Source organism: Oryzias latipes, chromosome 15, assembly GCF_053564925.1.
Source record: "Oryzias latipes strain Hd-rR chromosome 15, Olatipes_Hd-rR_3.1".
Taxonomy (NCBI): Eukaryota; Metazoa; Chordata; class Actinopteri; order Beloniformes; family Adrianichthyidae; genus Oryzias; species Oryzias latipes.
Window position 1 is genome coordinate 1,910,031 of NC_136251.1, and position 22,338 is coordinate 1,932,368.

At 41.6% G+C, this 22,338-nt stretch overlaps 1 protein-coding gene across 2 annotated transcripts in view; it reads left to right on the forward strand.

Moving 5' to 3' along the window:
• The window catches only part of itsn1 (intersectin 1 (SH3 domain protein)), a 116,095-nt gene that overhangs the window by 76,043 nt on the left and 17,714 nt on the right, over positions 1-22,338 (forward strand). Inside the window, exons 19-32 of one of the 2 annotated variants that reach the window (XM_023963057.2) lie at positions 2,574-2,833; positions 3,573-3,733; positions 4,426-4,440; positions 5,352-5,587; positions 5,668-5,842; positions 5,909-5,995; positions 6,069-6,217; positions 6,918-6,997; positions 7,070-7,242; positions 7,316-7,361; positions 7,489-7,610; positions 9,289-9,412; positions 13,796-13,990; positions 20,489-20,610. In XM_023963057.2, the coding sequence (XP_023818825.1) occupies positions 2,574-2,833; positions 3,573-3,733; positions 4,426-4,440; positions 5,352-5,587; positions 5,668-5,842; positions 5,909-5,995; positions 6,069-6,217; positions 6,918-6,997; positions 7,070-7,242; positions 7,316-7,361; positions 7,489-7,610; positions 9,289-9,412; positions 13,796-13,990; positions 20,489-20,610 (1,945 nt within the window). The remainder of the gene's footprint in view (positions 1-2,573; positions 2,834-3,572; positions 3,734-4,425; positions 4,441-5,351; positions 5,588-5,667; positions 5,843-5,908; positions 5,996-6,068; positions 6,218-6,917; positions 6,998-7,069; positions 7,243-7,315; positions 7,362-7,488; positions 7,611-9,288; positions 9,413-13,795; positions 13,991-20,488; positions 20,611-22,338) is intronic. The other variant, XM_023963058.2, reaches the window with a different exon arrangement.

Below are 22,338 nucleotides of genomic sequence, written 5' to 3' on the forward strand. Positions count from 1 at the left end.
GAAAAATCTTTTATTTTATAAGTCCAGTAAGAAAAAAAACATCAACAAAAGCTAAAGCTGTGCTGGGCGGTTTTTGGCTGGGTCTGGCGGTTTTCAGATGACTTTTCGGCTGGAAACCTTTGACTCTATCTGGCAACGCTGGCGCGAACTCTCAGTCTGTCATCAGCGAGTTGGTCTCTGCCCCGCAGCACGTCAAGTTCCCGGTAGAAGATCGGAGTGCTTATTGAAGCCGCCCCGCGTGCCTCTCCCTGCTATCAGCTCTGCAGGTCTCGCCCGATAAATACAAGCTCGTTACAGCCTGGTGCAGGTCAACAATTTGGTTTCTGGTGTCCTTAGACAGCTCTCTGGCCCTGGCCATAGAAGAGTTTGGAGTGTGACTGTTTGAGGTTGTGAACAGGTGTCTATACATTCCCAAAAATAGTATGACTTGGAAAAACAAGATCTGCTTTAGATTTGTTCAATTAAGAAATAATTAGAATTCTTCCTACAACATATATTAAAGTCAGAGGGGAAAAGAAGCTAAAGTGACTATATCGGATGTCCCTCAATATATGGAAGAAAGCAATGATTACTTCATGTTTGAACCTGTAGAGAGAATTTACATGAGAAATCACAATTCATTTTTTATTACACCAAACATATCAAGCAAGCATTATAACAAATCAGATGAAGCTCAGTGTTGGTTTGAATGTGGAAATAGAACAGCAGGACCTTTTCACATCCTTTGGAGATGTGAAAAGATAAGATCCTAAAGCTCATAGGTGATTAGAACAACCATCAATATAACTGGATATAACTTGACTAGAGTACCAAAGGACTGTACTGTAATTTATCTGGGCAACTAAACTCAGAAGTTTGGACACACCTTCTCATTCAAAGAGCTTTCTTTATTTTCATGATTATGAAAATCTTAGAGTCACACTGAAGGCATCAAAACTGTGAATTAACTCATGTGGAATTATATACATAACAAAAAAGTGTGAAACAACTGAAAATATGTCATATTGTAGGTTCTTCATAGTAGCCACCTTTTGCTTTGATTACTGCTTTGGACACTCTTGACATTCTCTTGATGAGCTTCCAGAGGTAGTCACCTGAAATGGTCTTCCAACAGTCTTGAAGGAGTTCCCAGAATGCTTAGCATTTGTTGGCCCTTTTGCCTTCACTCTGCGGTCCAGCTCTCCCCAAACCATCTTGATTGGGTTCAGGTCAGGTGACTGTGGAGGCCAGGTCATCTGGTGCAGCCCCCCATCACTCTCCTTCTTGGTCAAATAGCCCTTCCACAGCCTGGAGGTGTGTTTGGGGTCATTGTCCTGCTGAAAAATAACTGATGGTCCAACTAAACGCAAACCGGATGGAATAGCATGCTGCTGCAGGATGCTGTGGTAGCCATGCTGGTTCAGTATGCCTTTAATCTGGAATAAATCCCCAACAGTGTCACCAGCAAAGCACCCCCTCACCATCACACCTCCTCCTCCATGCTTCACGGTGGGAACCAGGCATGTAGAGTCCATCCCTTTACCTTTTCTGCGTCGCACAAAGACACGGTGGTTGGTACCAAAAATCTCCAATTTGGACTCATCAGACCAAAGCCCAGATTTCCACTGGTCTGATGTCCATTCCTGGTGTTCTTTAGCCCAAACAAGTCTCTTCTGCTTGTTGCCTTTCTTTAGCAGTGGTTTCCTAGCAGATATTCTAGCATGTAGGCCTGATTCACACAGTCTCCTTTGAACAGTTGTTGTAGAGATGCTAGAACTCTGTGTGCCATTGACCTGCTCTCTAACAGTCTATTCAGTAGGACTATCAGCTGTGTATCCACCTGAATTCTGCACAACACAACTGATGGTCCCAACCCCATTTATAAGGCAAGAAATCCCACTTATTAAACCTGACAGGACACACCTGTGAAGTGAAAAACATTTCAGGTGACTACCTCTAGAAGCTCTTCAAGAGAATGCCAAGAGTGTGCAAAGCAGTAATCAAAGCAAAAGGTGGCTACTATGAAGAACCTACAATATGACATATTTTCAGTTGTTTCACACTTTTTTGTTATGTATATAATTCCACATGAGTTAATTCACAGTTTTGATGCCTTCAGTGTGAATCTACAATTTTCATAGTCATGAAAATAAAGAAAACTCTTTGAATGAGAAGGTGTGTCCTACTGTACTATATTTTCCATCATGATTTGCAAAGAAATTCTTGAAAAATCAGAGAATGTGATTTTTTTGGATTTTCCTTCTCATTTTGTCTCTCATAGTTAATGTTTACTTATGATGAAAATTACTGACCTCAATCATCTTTTTAAGTGGGAGAACTTGCACAATTGCTGGCTGATTAAGTACTTTATTGCCGCACTGTAAGGGTTGTTTTCATAGTTTTTATCTCATTTGTCTATTGATTCCTCTCTAGGTATTAGTTAGTATTTTATCATAGTTGTGTTTTTTTTATTGGGGCATATAAGTAAACTTTACTTCCTGCAGCAGTTAGAAGATAGTTTTTCTGGTAAATAGGATCAAATATCTGATCCCAGGAAAGGAGCTTCTTTGACATCAGAGTCTGTCCTGCTGCAGATCCACCTCAGAGGATCCTGTCTGCCGGAGGGATGACACTGCCCCTGCAGCTCCCAGCCCCACCTCTGCCTCACATGCCTGGTTAAAAAGAGTCACTAAGGAAGAAGAACGAAAGAGGAGAGGCATGGAGGAGGAGGCTGGGGGCAGGAAAGGAGCAGGGACTCTGGAAGGGAAGGAGGAGGAAGGCCAGGAAAAGGGGGAAATGCAAGATAAATTCAACAAACTGTTCAACCAGCCAGCTGACCCGTGGGCCTCAGCGGGTATGTGCGTGTGTGTTTGTGAGTGTGTAAAGTGTTTAAAGCATGGATCAGTTGTATGTGTGATGGTTCTCTCAAAACCATCAAAAAGACTTCTAGTCCAACTCATAAAGTATTCTCTATGACTAAAAACCACTGAGTAAACCATAAGGATTTCAGAAATGGTGACAGATGGGATGCCACCTGGATTATTATTGTCTGCATGTTCTTTCTAGCTTTGTAGGAGCACAGTTCTAAAGGTTTTCAAGAAATTTATTTTGTAAAGACCATAAATGTGCTTCATATTTCAAAAACTGGACAAAAAAGTGACAAAAACTAAATTAATCCAGAATCTCTTAAAGGTTTGCTTTAAGGCTTTTTTTAAACCAAGAATGTTGAAGAAACTAAAAGCATGAAGATCTCAGAATGAAAATGTTTTTCAAATTTCACAACTAAAAAGATAAATTCTAGATCGACTATGTGCATGGTTGTAAGTACGGGTTAATGGCCAAATAACTGTGCACATCAGAAATGAATGCACCCTGTGGAAGCCTGAACCGTCCGACGAGGTCTGAAACCGTTCCACCTCTGCAAAGAAACTGGTAGTTCTGATTCAGAAAGGTTTTCATTTAAAAAACAACACAGATACTTTCACTCATCCACCAGGAAAGCAAACTGCCAGATGAAACCAGAGTCAAAGCTCCTCATCGGAGCTGGAATGTGACTGATGACACTGGGTTTGCTTGCTTCTGCTGTGTTTCAGTGGAGAAGGCGCAGGCTCCTAGCCTCTTTGAGCAGAAGGCGTCTGCTGCTGTCGTCGAGCAGCAGCAACCACAGCTAAAAGTGGTGTATTACCGGGCGCTGTACCCCTTTGATGCCCGGAGCCACGATGAGATCAGCATTGTACCTGGAGACCTTATCATGGTGCGTAACTCTGCTTTTACTTTAACTGATGCATGGGTGGTTTCAACAAAGTACAACAGAACTCATCCCAGACTTACAGTAGCAGCATGGAAGAGTGGGAACAGTCGGCGTTTAAAAAACACTTCTCTTTGCCAATTGAAAGAACCTGTTGGCTTATTTTCAGTATGTTTTAAACAGTGTGTCAATAAAGACCTGTTTTAAGGTTCATTTCTTATATGTGCACTACATGTAGCTACAGTTTAACTCTGATTATTAATGCTCGATGTTTGCTTTGACTTATGCTTGAGTTATCCATTTTAGAACAGGTAAGCAATACGGATAAAAGCATTAAAGTTTCTATAAAATATATCTTTTATTAATTTTCTCTTACTTTCAGAGTAAACTTTTTGCAAACATTTTCATTACTACTGTAGATTTCAGGGTTTATTCACAATGAACTGATTTCTGTTGCCAGATGGAAAAACAGAGATATTATTTCCCAAAGGGTAAACAATGGAATTGTGTTTTACTCAGCTTGTGTTTCGTTGATGCATCCCACATCATCCCACATAAACTGAATCCTTGTCACACATTTTTGAAGTTGAGATTCATGTTGATGACAGAATTTTAAGAAGAAGAGAATTTGAACAAATGATAACTATATATTAGCTGTATTATGCACTAACCCTCTCCTCTCTCCTCTGCTTCTGAAGGTGAAGGGGGAATGGGTAAGTGGTTGCCCCCCTTCAGTGCAGTTTTGTTCTCCCCTTACCATAAATCATCTGCTGCCATTGGTTCATTTCCTCTTTATGTTCATTCATATATATATATATATATATATATATATATATATATATATATATATATATATATATATATATATATATATATATATATATATATATATATATATATATATATATATATATATATCTCATTCTATATATATATATATATATATATCATTCTATATATATGATGTATATATATATATCATTCTTGTTCTGAGCTGACCCGTTTGATTCTGATGGATCAGTCATCAGGTTTTGTTCTGCTTTGCAATAGAAAACAACTCAATGTGAGCTTTGGTTGAGCATGATGCTTCTACCATGCAGACGCTGTGCACACTTCATATCACTTCAAATCATGCATAAAACCCTGCTCTTGTATCTCCTTCTGAAGATTCAGACACATCTACCCAACAGTACAATAACAGGACTGTAAAAAATGAGCTGTTCGTGTAGGATTGTTTAAAGCCCCCCATGCATCCCCTGTAGATAAGACTGTTTTTACTTTGACAGCTTTTTTGCTTCAATTACTAAATTACTGAATTCTAAAATGTAGTAATTAGGAAGGTGATCTTAAGTAAGATTCTTAACTATAAACATTTAAGTCCATAATAATTCATCTAAATGTTGTAATGTTTATTTAGTTTTTATGGATTATCCCCTGGGTTAAATAAGTATTTTTCTGTTTGTGTTGTTCTAACTGCTAAAACTAAGTTGGCTCTCAATGTCCAAAAGAAGCTGAGCTTTCCATGAGGAGACTGAGATCACCAGAGATGCAGATTGGCCTGCAGCTCTGAACAATTTCTACATGAGCACAGGTTGCCTTAGCAAACATTATCCTGACCCCACAGGTGGATGAGTCCCAGACGGGAGAGCCCGGCTGGTTGGGCGGGGAGCTCAGAGGTCGGACCGGGTGGTTTCCAGCTAATTATGCAGAACGGATTCCGGACAGTGAAGTCCCCATCAGTCGGATATCCACCACTTCAGCTGAATCCCAGCAGCCAATAGCCACACCCCCTCCTGCTTCTGGACACGGCTCATCATCTACATCCTCTATTAACAGTAACTGGGCAGACTTTAGCACAAAGTAAGTATGAGGGACCCAACCTTATGACATATGTCCACATGTGGGCATTCCTTAACCCACCTGTGCACGTGTGCTTCAAGTTGGCCGTCAAACACAGCCAGCCAATCGGACTCTGAAGGATGGGACGCATGGCCAACCTCTTCAGCCAATCAGAACCCATCTTTGAACGTTCCTTCAGCGCAGCTGCGACAGCGCTCCGCTTTCACTCCTGCCACAATGACCACAGGCTCCTCTCCCTCTCCTGTGCTGGGACAGGTACCCAAAGTAAATTCTTTAGAGCATTTCCAAGTGGACACTGACTTGTGTGTTTTTGGCTGTTAGGGGGAGAAGGTGGAGGGTCTTCAAGCTCAGGCTCTGTATCCTTGGAGAGCCAAAAAGGACAACCACCTGAACTTCAACAAGAACGAGGTAGAGCTGAAGATCTGGTGACCTTCCCGCTGTGCTGCTGCCCTGTGACATTGTGCTGCTTTCCTGCCTGCAGGTCATCACGGTGCTGGAGCAGCAGGATATGTGGTGGCTTGGGGAACTCCAGAGTGGGCAGAGAGGCTGGTTCCCCAAAAGTTACGTGAAGCTTATCTCCACTAACGTAGCACCTCCTGTGAGTGCTGTGGCAAGCAGCAAAACCACCAGGTGAGCCCCACAATTCAGTATAACATGCACCGATGCAGTGGAGAGTCCAGGACATTTTTCATGGGAGTGGGGAAGGATGTCATAGACTTTGAAACCTCAGCAAATCTCCAGTGATTAAAAAGTATAATAGAGATGTTCAATCCGTGAAGCTTATTTGAGACGCACACTTTTCCGGTCAGATCTGGCCCATGTTTCCCTACTAGACCAAGAAAGACCTCAAACTGTTCTGACCCAAGATCAGGCTATATGACCATGAATCTTGGATGAGTCTGATGATAGTCTGCTTCTGAACATGCCATTTTTTGAGATCTTTACACTCTTATTGGATTTGTTTGAGTCTCAAACAACAGCCTTGTCGTGTTGGTTCTTTGAGGACAGCATTCAGTGCCCCACACTTCTCAGCCGGGTGCACATACTCCACCTTTCCCCCTCTTCTCCTCAAAGCAGTCATATCATCCTTCTTCAAGGGGTGGGTTGCAGATGGCTTGGAATGGGCCCAGCAGCCCCATGATTTGCCTACCAGACATTTTTGGTGTGCCCATCTTTCAGGCCTGGTCAGGGTGAGACTCAGGGACACAGAATTCTTGATTTCATTTAGCTCCCTGAAATTCATTTGACATGTTGTGAGTCTGGCCGTTCTCCAGAGAAAATATATTTCATTTCTTCCCCATTCATAAAGTTTCTTCTTCATCTCTCTCAGTGAATCTGCTAGATCAGAGAGCCCACCCAGTGAGAAGCGCTCACCCTCCTCCCTATCAAACCATGCAGAGACTGGAGAAGGTAAACCTTTGTAGTCCAGATAAACTCACAGTTGAAGTGGAAATGCAGTAACACCAGACCATGATTCTGTAGAGTATTTGGCCATGTACACATATGAGAGCAGTGAGCAGGGGGACCTGAGTTTTCAGCAAGGAGACATCGTCATGGTGACCAGGAAGGAAGGCGATTGGTGGACAGGTACGGTCGGGGGAAAGACTGGAGTTTTTCCATCCAATTACGTGAAGCCTCGTGACTCTGCGATGGAGGTGAGAGCCCTTTTTTTCCTCCAATGGTCAGGACTGGATCAGAAGTTAACAGTTTTTCCATTTCTGTCTTCAGTCTCTGGGACTTGCAGGCAAGACCGGAAGTCTAGGGAAGAAGCCAGGTACTGTTCATCCACCAAAGCTTGAACCTTCAGGATGTTTATGAAAACAGGAAGCTGTGAAGACATTTTTATGCAGAGCATAGATCTTGGAACTCATCAGTCACGATGTTCCTGCTTGTTCTTTCAGAGATTGCTCAGGTGATCGCCCCCTACACTGCAACAGGGCCAGAGCAGCTGACACTGGCTCCGGGACAGCTGATCCTCATTAGGAAGAAGAATCCAGGGGGTTGGTGGGAGGGTGAGCTGCAGGTAACTAGACTGAACTTCAGTAGAGACGTTTCTGTTACAAGGGTACACTCCATACGTATTAGGATGAACACAATAGCAGAAAAAAGCTTAGAGGTTATAATGATATGAAAAACTCTGTTCAGGAAGGACCTTCTCCACCATGACATGCCGTCAACTTGTTCTTCAGAGCTGCTGGTCTTAACAGGTTTATTCAGAAAACATTTCTTCTCCCTGAACAGCAAATGCTACTTTAAGGACAATGAAGTCACATTCTGAACAGTGAGTACAGATGGTTTAAAAAGGAGTCACTCACTGGCCACTTTATCAGGTCCACCTTGCTAGGACCGGGTTGGACCCCCTTTTGCCTTCAGAACTGCCTTAATCCTTGGTGGCAGAGATTCAATCATTGTCATGTTCAAGAAACCAGTCTGAGATGATTCCAGACTAGCGCTTTATCCGTCTGGATGTAGCCATCAGAAGATGGGAGACTGTGGTCAGAAAGGGATGGACATGGTCAGCAACAATACTGGAGGCTGTGGTGTTGGAACCATCCTCAATTGGTACTAAGAGCCTCAAAGAGACCCAAGAAAATATCTCCCACACCATGATACTACCACCACCACCAGCCCTATATGCTTATACAAGGCAGGATGGCTCCATGCTTTTATGTTGTTGACGCCAATTTCTGACCCTACAATCCAAACGTTGCAACAGAAATGGAGACTCATCAGACCAGAAACAGTTTTTCCAATCTTCTGTGGTCCAGTTTTGGTGAGTCTGTGTGAATTGTAGCCTCAGTTTCCTGTTCTTAGCTGACAGGAGTGGCATCCAGTTTGGTCTTTTGCTGCTTTAGTCCATCTGCTTCAAGGTTGGAGGTGTTGTGTGTTCAGAGATGCTCTTCTGGAGACCTCAGTAACCAGTTCTTCTTTAAGTTCCTGTTGTCTTTCTATCAGCTGGAACCGGTCTGGCCATTCCCCTCTGACCTCTGGCATCAACAAGGCCTTTCCGCCCACTGAACTGCCGCTCACTGGCCACATTCAGTCACTTCAGTCACCTTTTTTCCCCAGTCTGAGGCTCAGTTTGAACTGCAGCAGACTGTCTTGACCGTGACTAAATGCCTAAATGTAATGAGTTCTGCTGCTGCTGTGTGATTGGCTGATTAGAAATGGCCTTAATGAGAAGTTGGACAGGTGTGCCGGTGAGTGTATGTCTAAACGGAGAAACCTTCCCTCAAGTCTGAAACATATTTTGTCATTAAGCTACTATTCTGTTTGAAATCTCAGCCAAAGAAAGTGGGGTGTAATTTACAACTGACACAAATAAACAAAGCCCCATCCACTCAGTCTATGGTACTTCAGCTGATGATTCTGACGTGAATGTCTATATTCTTATGTGCTGAAGTGTGCTCATCACTTCAAAGCATCAGCTTTTCAACAATAGCAACATCTGCAGACCACACACACACACACACACAGACACACAGCAGATAGGACCATAACAGATACTGGAATGATACATGAAAAATCTCCAATACCACCAAAAGTCCAGCTGCTCTGAAGAATTCGTAAAGGTTTTTTTTTTTTTTTCAAAAGACAACGATTAGGTTTGTAATGATTAAAACAAACTGTCCACATTGCAGCTTTGGTTGTTGACGTGCATTTAATAAACAACCACAATGACAAATCTTCTCTGGGTGCAGGCTCGAGGGAAAAAGAGACAGATAGGCTGGTTTCCTGCCAATTATGTCAAGCTGCTGAGCCCCAGCACCAGCAAGACCACTCCCACTGAGCCAAATGCCTCCAAACTGGCCCCTCCCACCACAGGTACACATTCTGACAGTTACAGGGTTTAGCCCTGCATAACCCATTGTTTGACTCAAAAAGAAAGTGGATTTGTGTGAACACCGCTGACATGTAGCTACAGTTAAAACATGCCAAACACTTTACATAAAACACAATTATTTGTCCACCTCAGTTTCTTTAAGAAACCATTAACCTAAAATGAAATTACCTGAAACCGACAGCTAAAAATATTTGGAAAAATTAACAAAAAATCACTTTGATTTGATTTCTTGTTCAACTGATTCAACAAATTAACAGTCTTGGTCAAAAAGGATTTTTTTAAAACAGTTTTTAAATAAAAGATGGGTAACATGCAGGTGTTTCCTTAGCATAACAAGTGTTCTCAAGCCTGCAATCAGTTTGCTGGTCTTACAACAACCTCTTAGCTGTTTGGTAACATATTGTGTATCACACCAGGAAAAGACCACTGACAGACTAGTTTGTTTGGATATTTAAGAGAAAATCTTGAATGTGATAGACCTCCCAAAGACATTCAAGGTCACAGCTGAGCTGAAATTAAAGATCTCTAAATGTGTGCTATGATGTTCTAAAGCAGTGGTCCCAAACACTTTTGAGGAACTTTGTGACAACCTGCACACAATAAAACAAAAATAATGTTAACATACATTATTTCTGTTTTATTTTCTGATTCTGAAAGGAGTTTTATTTTGGAAAACCACCAGATTCTGTCCCCCACGTTTGTCGTTTGACTTACTATTGACACATGCCAAGACGTTGGTCACAGATCTCAGATATATTTGCTACCTTCTTGAAGCGACTGCTCTGATCGCTAACTAAGAGCCCACAGCTAGCAAAGTTAACAAATCCAAATGTCTTAAGAGAGTTTCTCTGGGCAGAAGAGAGCAAGTGAGGAACTTGAAGAAGTGCTTTCAAATTCAAAGAAAAAAATCATCTGCATTTAACATAAGACTTAATTAAATTATGGATTTTTTGCAAGACTTGTTTCCATACCCCAAGCTTATTCCTCTGCACAATATGCAGCAACCAACTCCCTTATGTTACAAATATGCTGCTAATAAAGTTGCAAATAAAAGTTTTATAATGGTATCATTTTATTTTGTAGTTTTTGTCCCTCCAAACCTTAAAAGTCAGATGAGGCTAAAGTTGGTGTTCAGTGGCTAGCAGGTTAAAGGTAAATCTAGGTTTGGCACAAAACCTAGACTACAAAGAAAGTTTAAACCGACTACATTGTACAGAGAACAAAGATGCTGATTTATGGAAACTTGCCAAAAGGTCATTTAAGAATTTTCCAACAGCAAAGCTAAGTAAAGAAGGTACCTGTTAAGAAACTTTACCACAGATAGGACTGCTCTATATTAAAGAGAAATCAGTATTTCAAGATTTAATAAAAAAAACTAGATATAAAGCATTATCTGAGTTACTGCAAGTGTGAATGCTGTAAGCAGAATGTGGCTGCTAAAGAGCCTGAGGCCCCTAGGGAAGTGGGGAAAAGGCAGTTTTCCCAAGCTCTGTGCAGATCCTGGGAACAAAGAGGACAAACTGGTGTGAGGAGCGAGAGTTGTATCCACTGTTAGCAGGAGACAGCAAAAGTATAACGGTAGTTTTCCAAGAATGGCCTTGTAGATGAAATGTAGCCAGTGTCTTTGTCGTCTGAGGTTGAGGGAAGGCCATGAAAGTAGAGAGTACAGTTCACAGTGATGGATCCTATAGGCAGAATTGGTGATAAAGTGAGTCCAGGCGGCGGAGAGCTGCAGAGGCAGCATTAATGTACTACGGATTGTCCCCAAAGTCCAGAACTGGGAGGAAGGTGGTTTGAACATTTATTTTTCTCACAGCAGTGTTCAGACAGGGTTTGCTTCTGTAATAAAAACCCAGCAGAGCCTTCAGGTTTTTCAGCAGATGGTCACTGTGAGATTTAAAGGACAGTTGATCATATGTAAGTGGAGAAATTTATAAGAAGAGACTTTTTTCGATTGCCACTTCAAGTGTTTGAATACCAGCCTGTAATACATTTGTGAACAAGAAATGGAGAATGTCATAAATTATGTCTTTTTTGCATTAAGGCGCAGCTTCAGGTGATGGGAGAGAAAACTAAAACTGCTGAAAAGCACTCTGGAGCTCATTGACAGCATAACTAATGGAAGATGCAGTTGTGTAGATGATAGGATCATCTGCATATAGATGGAACTTAACATTTGGCAATTAACTACCCGAATTGTTTTATAAAAATAGTGAAAAACACATAGGCACACATATGTATGCACGTACATATAATCCTAACCCCAAACACACATTGGGTTCTCTCTGAAAGATCGTCCATTAACCCCACAGTACACAGTTGAATGTTAGAAAAACTAATCATTTGGAAGTGGCCCTGTAGTTGTTTAAATATGATTACTCTTCACCTTTCAGTAGAGGGAGAACATAAAATGCCTTCCAAACTTTGAGAATTCTGTTTGTTTTAGAGCTCAAATTGAAAATGCTGGCAAGGGGTTCAGCTATAAAACCTGCAGCAAACCTTAGGGGGTGGGGATCTAACTCATCTGGACTCGGAGGTTTTTGGGGGTCGTTTCAAGGGCCTTTGTCATTTCTGCACATAGGAAAGGTCATTCATTCAGTTTTTTCATTCATTCAAAAATGAATGAATGAATGTTACAGAAGAAAATGCAGAAAAAGCATTTAAATGAAAGGATGTGGGCTGAGATGTGAGCTAGACCATTCATTGAATGATCAATTGCAGTTTCTTCTTTTTGCTTTATTACAGCAGAATCAACTATGATACTTTCAGTATTTAATAGTTTCACTGTCATACAGGAGCCCAACTGTCTCCAATACACACTCATGGATAATTGAAGATTCATTCACAGAGTCACAGGTCAATGACTTTGACCTGAAATATTTTAAAGACCACAAGGAGTTTTAAAAAGAAAAATATAAGTTCAAGGGCCAAAATATGCTGAGTAGTTTTAAAGTTGAGTGGTTTCTGTGGTTGAGGGTCTTGAGATTTTACGTTTTGTAGAGCTCAAAATCTTTAGTGAAATTTGGGGGATTTGAATAGTCTGTTAGTCAATTTCAATGGAGTTTTTAAAAAATGGTACTTATAAAGTCAAAACTTCGGAACAGTAACTTCTTGAAAGAGCTGAACATTTTGATAGTTGGATGAGTGTAATACATGAAGGGTTTGAAGAATTATGGATTTCCAACAGGTGTTCACAAAAATGACAAAAAAAAGAGAAACAGGATCACAATAGTGTGAATGGATTAGGGTTAGGTTGCAGCATTCACACAATAAAATATGATTACGGGCAATCTTTTTGTCTTGGAAAAAGAATCTAAGCCTTGATTGAGTAATCACTAGCTGTGTTTCCAACACACTTACTGTATGTGTAAAACTTTACCCAAATTCTAGAAAACAACATTCCCAATGACACTGTTTACATTAAATCAAGTCATAATCATGCGAATAAATGCAAACCAACGCATGGATAAGTCATTCAAAAACACGGCGATAAATGTGAACAATAATTTGATTTATAGAAGAAACATTCAAATTTCTGCCACGGCACTTGTGTTCATCGTCTATCAAAGGAGACGTTGGCGTGTTATTCAGGCCATGGAGCAGCGAGCTCCTTACATGTGAGAGTAGCTACCACTTTTAGGAAGTGGTGGTTGATGGATTTTAGAGAGAATTGGATCCAACAATTCAGCATGACACGCTTAACTTTTGATGAGCTGTGTGATGCTGTGCGACTTCTTGTGGCGCCCGCTGGGCAGCGCTCAAGGCAGCCAGTTCAAACCAAGAAGTCCATTGCCATCACTAACTACAAACTGGTTACCTGAGGTCATATAACTCATTTAATTAAAAAAAAAAGTGTTTTGATTGCAGTTTTGCAAAATATGTAAATTTTGATGCACCTCAAAAACCACCTGCAAGCAAAAACTCCTTTTACGATTTAAGTTTTTTTTAAAAGTTCCTTGTCTCCAAATTTAGTGTTGCAAATCGAATTTGCACAATTTTATAGACCATGGAAGGGCAGCTATTGTTAAGATGGTTTTCTATGAAATATTTTGTCAACTCAAACAGCTTCTACAAAGTAATAAATGTTGTTTTATTGGATCTTTATCCAGCCATTTTCAAACTGTCGTTTTAAACTACATTCCATGTAGAAGCTTTTTAATTTTTTTACTTGAAAAACAAACAGGAAGCTAAAAAATATTCAACGACTACTTTGGCCTCCTACAGACCGGTCTGTTGAAATATTGTCTGAGATTAAACCCGTCTGTGACCTAATAAAAAGGTTGGGGACCACTGTTTTATGTGTTTCAGGGCTTTAGGCTTTTCTCTCACATCAAGATGTGTTCTGACTTTGTGCCTCTCTGCAGCCGTGTGTCAGGTGATCGGCATGTACGACTATGTGGCGCAGAATGACGATGAACTAGCTTTCCTGAAGGGTCAGGTTATCACCGTGCTCAACAAGGAAGACTGTGATTGGTGGAAAGGAGAGCTCAACGGGAGAGAGGGCCTGTTTCCCAGCAACTATGTCAAATTGACCACAGACACTGACCCCAGCACACAGTGTGAGTATGCACATGCACGGGAACACTCCAGCCAACTGTGTTAAAATGAACATACTAACATGCTCACAATTCTAAACAAATGCGTGTACTATGCACAACCCATGTACACTACATGTATGCACACATGCGCCTCTGCACACATGTTCACACAAACGGACATCTGCACATGCACACCATACACAAAAGCATCTGCTCATATAAACATACATGCACAGATACCCTACACCTGCATCTTCACTTACACTCAGACACACACACATGTACACACACACATGCACACAGACACACTTCAATGTATCTGTAATCAAATATACATCCGCACCTGCATCGACACATACGCACATTTGTGTATCTGCTCATTAACACACACAAATCCACACTCATGTCCACAATAATTTACACACACACAAAGACACATGCATCTTAACACCAATCCACACACATACAGTCAGGACCATAAATCTTTGGACAGAGACACATTCTTTCTAATTTAGTTTCTGTACATTACCACAGTGAATTTTAAATAAAACAACTCAGATTCCATTGAAGTGCAGACTTTCAGCTTTTATTCCATGGGTTGAACAAAAAGATTGCATAAAAATGTGAAAAACTAAAGCATTTGTAAACACAATCCCTTCATTTCATGGGCTGGTAAGTAATTGGACAATTGACTTCCATGCTATTGCATGGGCAGGTGTGGGCAATTCCCTTGTTATGTCATCATGAGTGAAGCAGATAAAAGGCCTGGAGTTGATTAGAGGACTCGTGCTGCATTTGGAAGATTTTGCTGTGAACAGACAACATGCGGTCAAAGGAGCTCTCCATGCAGGTGAAAGGAGCCATCATTAAGCTGAGAAAACAGAAAAAAACATTCCAGAAATTGCTACAGTATTAGGAGTGGCAACATCAACAGTGTGGTCCATCCTGAGAAAGAAAGAAAGAAAGAAAGAAAGCACTGGTGAAGTCAGCAACGCGAAAAGACCTGGACGTCCACGGAAGACAACAGTGACAACTGATTGGACGGCGTTTCATAATCCAGATGGACAACGACCCAAAACATACAGCCAAAGCAACTCAGGAGTTTATTAAAGCAAAGAAGTGGAATATTCTTGAATGGCCAAGTCAGTCACCTGATCTGAACCCAATTGAGCAGCATTTCACTTGTTGAAGACTAAACTTCAGACACAAAGGCCCACAAACAAACAGCAACTGAAAGCTGCTGCAGTAAAGGCCTGGCAGAGCATTCAGAAGGAGAAAACCCAGCATCTGGTGATGTCCATGAGTTCAAGACTTCAGGCTGTCATTGCCAACAAAGGCTTTTCAACCAAATATTAGGAATGACCATTTGGTTTACAGTTATTTCATTTGTCCAATTACCTATGAGCCCATGAAATGAAGGGATTGTGTTTTAAAAATGCTTTAGTTTTTCACATTTTTATGCAATCTTTTTGTTCAACCCATGGAATAAAAGCTGAAAGTCTGCACTTCAATGGCATCTGAGTCGTTTTATTTAAAATTCTCTGTGGTTAATGTACAGAAACTAAATTAGAAAGAATGTGTCTCTGTCCAAAGATTTATGGTCCTGACTGTACATGTGCCCCTGCACACACACACACACACACACTTACTACCAGACAAACACACACACATACACTCTGGACACAGGTTTGGAGATTATCTGTCACTGACACCCCACTCCACTCCCCACCCCCCGTGGGGTGTAGGTGTGCTTTCCTGCCTCACACTTTTCATACGCATGCATATACGTGTGTGTGTGTTTGCACACTTAGAATGTGGACCCTCTGCATGTTTTCCCTCTGTCTTTCATACCTCCCCCTTTTAGAGCAGAGTTTTAGAGCAGAGAAAGAAAACTGAAGTTTCTTCTAACAAGTTCCCCCAATACTTAAGAAGTGACACTTGCTCTCATGATGACAAATACTCTCACAACTCTGGCATCTGAGCTTGGATGGTCTAACTGCAGGGACTTTATTAACTTTGAGGACATTCAGATTCTTCCATTATCACCTTTTCTGTTAATTCACTGTTTATCATACTTTTTAAAATATGAACATATCAATGCATGTATTTTTTTTACCTTTACGTGGCTTTCTGCACGTCAGGATAATTTCTGCAGGTTAGTATCTAAAACATCAGATCTGCAAAAAAATGTCAATATTTAGATTTCAGATAAATGGTTGGAAAAATAAGTTTTCTTTGGTGTGCAGTGTTCCCTCGTTTCACGCTGGAGATACGTTCCATAGAAATCCATGAGAGGTGAAATCCACAAAGTACGATTACAGATGTTTAAGGCTGTAAAACTACTCGCTACACAATATATATATATGTATATATATACACACAAACATTTTTTTACACGTCTCTCTTGTTTAAACTCTGAAAGTTCAAACCTTCATAGAAAAGGAAGTCCAGGATTATAGAATAAAAACAAAAATCTGATGGCGATTAAAGATTTATGCTGCACATGCTCTGTCTCCGTACTGGAGACATGGCACTGAAGAGATTGATCTACACGATCAGTAGCCAATCAGGATGCAAAACTCTGCGCTGTTAAAAGAAATCTGCGAAAGACAGCAACATTGCATAAGGTGGAATAAAAATGAGAGAGAAAATGTTAAACTTGAAGTATGCAGATTAATAAGTGAACAAACCCATATTTCAGTGCACTGTGGTGTAGGTGTCATGTACTAGAGTGTGTCTAGCCCTGACCAATTAATCCATAGAGAGGGGAGAAATCAGTGAGCGAGCCACAGAACTGCCAGGGAACAACTTCCGTCAGCAATTCCAATTAAATGTTATTACTTTGAGAGCTTCCTGTGTGGCATGCAACATTACAGTATCGTTTTTGTCTGCTCTGATCCTCTGTCTCTATGCCCCCCCCCCCCCCCCCCCCAGCACTCAGTCCTTCTGCAGGCTCCGCCCACCTTAGTACCCGACTGGTTTGTTGTTGTTGTTGTTGTTTTGTTTAGTTGTTTTTGTTGATGTTGCTGTTGTCGTCCTTTTCTCTAGGATCATATCATTACCCAGAACCCCCCTCTCCTCAAAGCCCTCAAAGAGACCCACTAGGCCACGCCCACTAGGCCACTTCCAATGGGACAGCAGCAAGAGGTCACATGACCCGGACATGGCGACTCTCCACCAGTAGAAGAGAGAGAAAGAAATACAGATAGACTGTAATGTTAAAGGGAGAGCTCAGCTCGTGCACGGCTCTGACTGTTGATCTGAGGCTGCAAACGTGCACGAGCAGCAGGAGGGCTTTCATAGTCAGCCTCTTCCTCTCCTGTCTTCCTGTTTTATGAAGGAAGGAGGGAGGGGAGGTCTGAGGGAGAGCAGTGACTGCTAAGCTTCTCTCTACATGATTGGACTGATGTTTTTCCAGGATCACACTCACATGCACACACAATGTAGGTGGATAGTGGGTCATTTTTGTGGCTTAACTGGAGATTCTGTCATTAGAGACTCATCTGCTCATCAGACCGCTCCTCCTTTTTTACGTTTTAGACTTCCTTATGTCTCTCCCTATTAATTCACCCGCTTCAACCATCTGTCAGTCGCAAGTTCTGACTCCTCCCCTCACTACCCACCCACCACAGTTCCAAAGAAAGACCCACTATCTGCCAAGGTTGAGTCTTAGCGCTGCCGTTCCCTCTCCTCTCCTGAAAGCCAAATACTCGGCCCCTCAGCCCTTTTTTTGGTTTTTCACCTCATCATGAAGAGGAGAAGGATGAAGCAGCACTAAGACATGCCTCCCCCCCACCTCCTAAGGGCAGAGTTTCACAACGCTGCTGCTTTTGCTGCTTCCTGGTTGGAAGGAGGCACAGAAGGAAGCGAGCGTCAGAAATCCAACTTAGCCCGACGCCAAACACTGCGCTGCTGAGCAGAACACTCACATGAGCACACAAGTTACACATTTAAGGTATTGCAGGAAATTGTGAAAACCTTCCTTCAATGTGTTTACATGTTTACTGTTTTGTCTGTTGCTATGACAACAGACAAAGAAGTCATTATTGAAGCATCAACTTTGAGAAAAGACCAAGAAGCTGGGTCTGAAGGTTTTTTGGGTAGGGGTCAATGAGCTCTTTGAATCATTCCATCCCCAAGGCCCTGTGGTCCAAAGCTCAGCCTGTCCTGGAAAAGTCCATTTTAAACGTTTTGTCACAAACATTTTAAAGCTTTTTTTTTTTTCTTTTTTGGACTGATTTAAAAAAAACTCTTAACGTGAGTTATGAAGGTAGGGGTTTTTATCATTGTTTACTGTTACATTGTTTACCTTTTACTGTTTGGGAAAATCACATGTGCAGAAATCTGTACACAGTTTATTTCTGGTTGCTATGGCAACACACACTCCAAACAGATTTCATTTTGCTTGCATAGCAACACACTAGTATTATTGGAGCTGCCATATCAAGTGTTACTCTTTGTTTTCGTTCATGCAGTCAAAAACTGTTGTGAATCTTTTTTACGGTAACCATTGCTCCATTTTTAACCCCCCTCCCTTCAACTCTTTGATTGGTCGATCAGTCGAGCCAGAACCGTGTTTTTGTAAAAACACAGCCTGGTTTTTAGAGTTTTGGTCCTGATGATGATGACGGGTGGAGCCTTGCCGTCACAGAAGCAGAGGACTTTCATCAAAACGGGAAGGGGGGGGGGGGGGGGGGGGGGCTATATGTCATTATTCCTGTAATCAGTGAAGACCTTTTATGTGGACATAAATTTGTTAAATTAATGAATAATTGGTGGAGTACTAATCAAGCCAAATCTAATGAGAGTGCAGATGTCCATGTGAGTTGAATGAATGAATGACATGCAGGGGAATGTTGGGAATGTCTCGCTCTGTTTTGAAGAGGAGCTGACGGGTGCTGAAAGATTAAATGCTCTGAGACACAATGGCCTCGTTCCTCATTCTTATAGAAACAATTATCCTTGAATATCTAACTGGTCAAACTGGAATTTGTGTTAAATGCAACACAAATTCAGTTTTAAATAGAATAACACATTTTGTTGAAGTAATAATCTTTTTACATCAGATAAGAGCTTCTGTTCTCTCTTGTGGCTGCAGATGGCAGCACAGTTACATATACTTTTACCAAAAGTATTCACTCACCGCATGACTTACATGAATTAAACTGCAATTCTATTCCTAACCCATAGAGTTCAGTATGATGTGGATCCACCTTTTGCAGCTATTACAGCTTCAACTCTTCTGGGAAGGCTGTCCCCAAGGTAGACCAGTGTTTTTATGGGAATTTTTCACCTTTCTTCCAAAAGCGGATTGGTGAGGTCACACACTGATGTTGGTGGAGAAGGCCTGGCTCTCAGTCTCCACTTTAAATCATCTCAAAGGTGTTCTATGGGGTTCAGGTCAGGACTCTGTGCAGACCAGTCCAGTTCTTCCACACCAGACTCTGTCCTCCATGTCTTCATGGACCTTGCTTTGTGCTCTGGTGCAGAGTCCTGATCCAACGCTCCAGAGAAGGCGTCTCCACTGCTCTAGAGTCCAGTGGCGGCGTGCTTTCCACCACTGCATCAGACGCTTTGCATTGCATTCAGTGATGTGTGTCTTGGATGCAGCTGCTCGGTCATGGAAACCCATTCCATGAATCTCTCTGTATGCTGGACTTGGACTAATCTGAAGGTCACATGAAGTTTGGAGCAATTGACTGTGTAGAAAGTCGGTGACCTCTTTGTGCTTCAGCATCCTCTGACTCCGCTCCATCAGTTTGTGGTCTACCACTTGGTGGCTGAGTTGCTGTTGTTCCCAAACTCTTCCATGTTGTTCTGATAGAGCTGACAGTTGACTGTAGATTTAGGAGAGAGGACATTTCACCACTGGATCTGTGGTACAGGTGGCGTCCAATGACAGTTCCACGCTGGAATTCACGGAGCTCCTGAGAGCGGAACATTCTTTCACAAATGTCTGTGAAAACAGTCTGGATGACTGAGTGATGATTTGATACACCTGTGGCCAGAACAAGAGATCAGGACACCTGATACTGATCATTTGGATGGGTGAGCGAATACTTTTGGTAATATAGTGTATTATAGCGGGGTTAGTTAACAGGATGTTCTAAAGCAGACACACAGATTCTTCTGATGCCTCTTACTTAAACTTTTCCAGATAAGAAAAGTGTAAGTAGAATATTTAGTCTCAAACTTTGAGTTCTTTCTAAAACTCGAAGTTTTAGAGAAAAAAGTTTATTTTTCCCCCTGTACTTTATTCTGATGTAGGTTTAGGTTGCAGGATACCTACAGTCTGATGGGACAGCTTATACGTTTTAGCTGTGAAAACTCAGAAGACGTCATAGCAAAAATAAAACAACAACCCAGTTTTAGCTCAGTGAAAAAAAAAAAAAAAAAGTAACTCCTTCACCCACAAATGTCTGCATCGTCCTCTCAGGTACGTATACTGGGCTTCCTCCATCTGCTTAGGTTCTTCTGTTTTTCTGCCTGATGCCTGACAGCACCATGTTTGTGCTGCAGGGTGTGCTGACCTTCACCTGCTGGACATGCTGAGTCCCATGGAGAGGAAGAGGCAGGGGTACATCCACGAGCTGATTGTCACAGAAGAGAATTACGTCAACGATCTGCAGCTTGTTACAGAGGTGCATGTCCACACACACACACACACACGCATGCATGCAAGGTTATGATCTGAAAATCCAACTTTGATTTTACAGCCTGTTCCAAATTATTATGCAAATCATATTTTTTTATTCAATTCAAATCATTACTCACAACAGAGTTCCACAACATTTGATAGATTTTAAAATAACTAAAATGGTCATTTGTTGAATTTTCTGCACTAGGAGGTCAAATGTACAAAAATCAAAAGCTATTCCAATCAAAATCATCTCCATAGGTCAAGTTTCATCTGAGCTGAGGACCCATTATTTTGTAGCAGCTCCACAATTCTTGCATTCATTGAACTTGTGTGTTTATAGATTTTCTGCCTAAATTTCTTTGCATGTCAGAATAGCCCCCCAGAGCTGCTGTTTGGATGGGAACTGCCTCCCACCCTCACAGAGATTTTGCTTGAGGATTCTCCAAAGGTTCTTAATATGGTTGAGGTCAGTGGAGGATGGGGGCCACACCATCAGTTTATCTTCCTTTCTGATGCAGAGGTATTCCTTGCAGCATGAGATGGTGCTTTGTCATGCAAGAAGAGGATTCTGTTACAGAACGCAAGGTGACTCTAACACCTCCTTGCTGGCGTTGCAGCCTTGTTGGGACATGGTGGCCATCCACCCACTACTTCATCCATCTGGACCATCCAGGGTTGTATGTCATCATCAGTAAACAAGACTGTTTGAAAATAAGTCTTCACGTATGTCTGGACCCACTGCAGCTGTTTCTGCTTGCGAGTGTTGTTTAGGGGAGGGGCAAATAGGAGGTTCACGTAGAACTGGAAGTCTCTGGAGTAGGGTTGGCCAACCCCGGTCCTCCAGACCCACAACCCTGCCTGTTTTCCAGCTTTCCCTGGTCTGCTTGATGCTGACTAGCTTAAATCAGGTCTGTTCAGTCAATGACGATGTGAAACCAATTGAGCTAATCAGCATCCTCTCCCTCCCTCTCACTCATGGTGCAGAGACATAAGCATAGTAGGACAAAAAAACTCGGCAAAACACAGTAAAACAACTGAACATATTTGGTCAAAAAGCCACACTTAAACCCAAATCCGTCCAGACAGGCAAAGAGAATGGTATCCCACAATCCCTTGCGGTGCCGATCTAACAGAAGCACCAAAGTTACACCTACTTAACTGAATTAATTTGAATGAATGTAAAATAACTGATAAATACGTGTTATTTTTAAACTGACGTAACAAAAAAATGATTTATCTTAACTGAAGCAAATAATTAAGCTAGATTAATGTAAAAAAGTTATAGGGTGAAGGGTTATAGGGTGATAAGACCATATGTGGTCTTATCATCCTCTCATGGTGGAAAAAGTATTATCTGAGCTTCTTCATCCACTAAATCATCTTCAAATGGACACGCCATGCTTCTTCACCTCTCTGTAAACAAACTAATCTTCAACTAAACCTGCTCCAGACCAGGTTATGTTCAAAGCATGAGTTGCTATGGCAACTTGACCTACCCTGAACTGGGAACCAAAAGCTGAGGTTATCCGCTTCCTTAGCCTCAAACTTACTGTGGGAGCTAGCATAACCTGCTTTCTGGAATACCCCCCTCAGGGCTCCAGACTGCGACCATTTGGTCGCAGTCTTGCGAATCTGCAGCGAGACTGAAGGAGAACAGGAAGTTGGAGTTCAATTTAGTTCAATTTAGTTTTAATATTCCTCTCCCCCTTAGTATGATCTGTGTTATTAT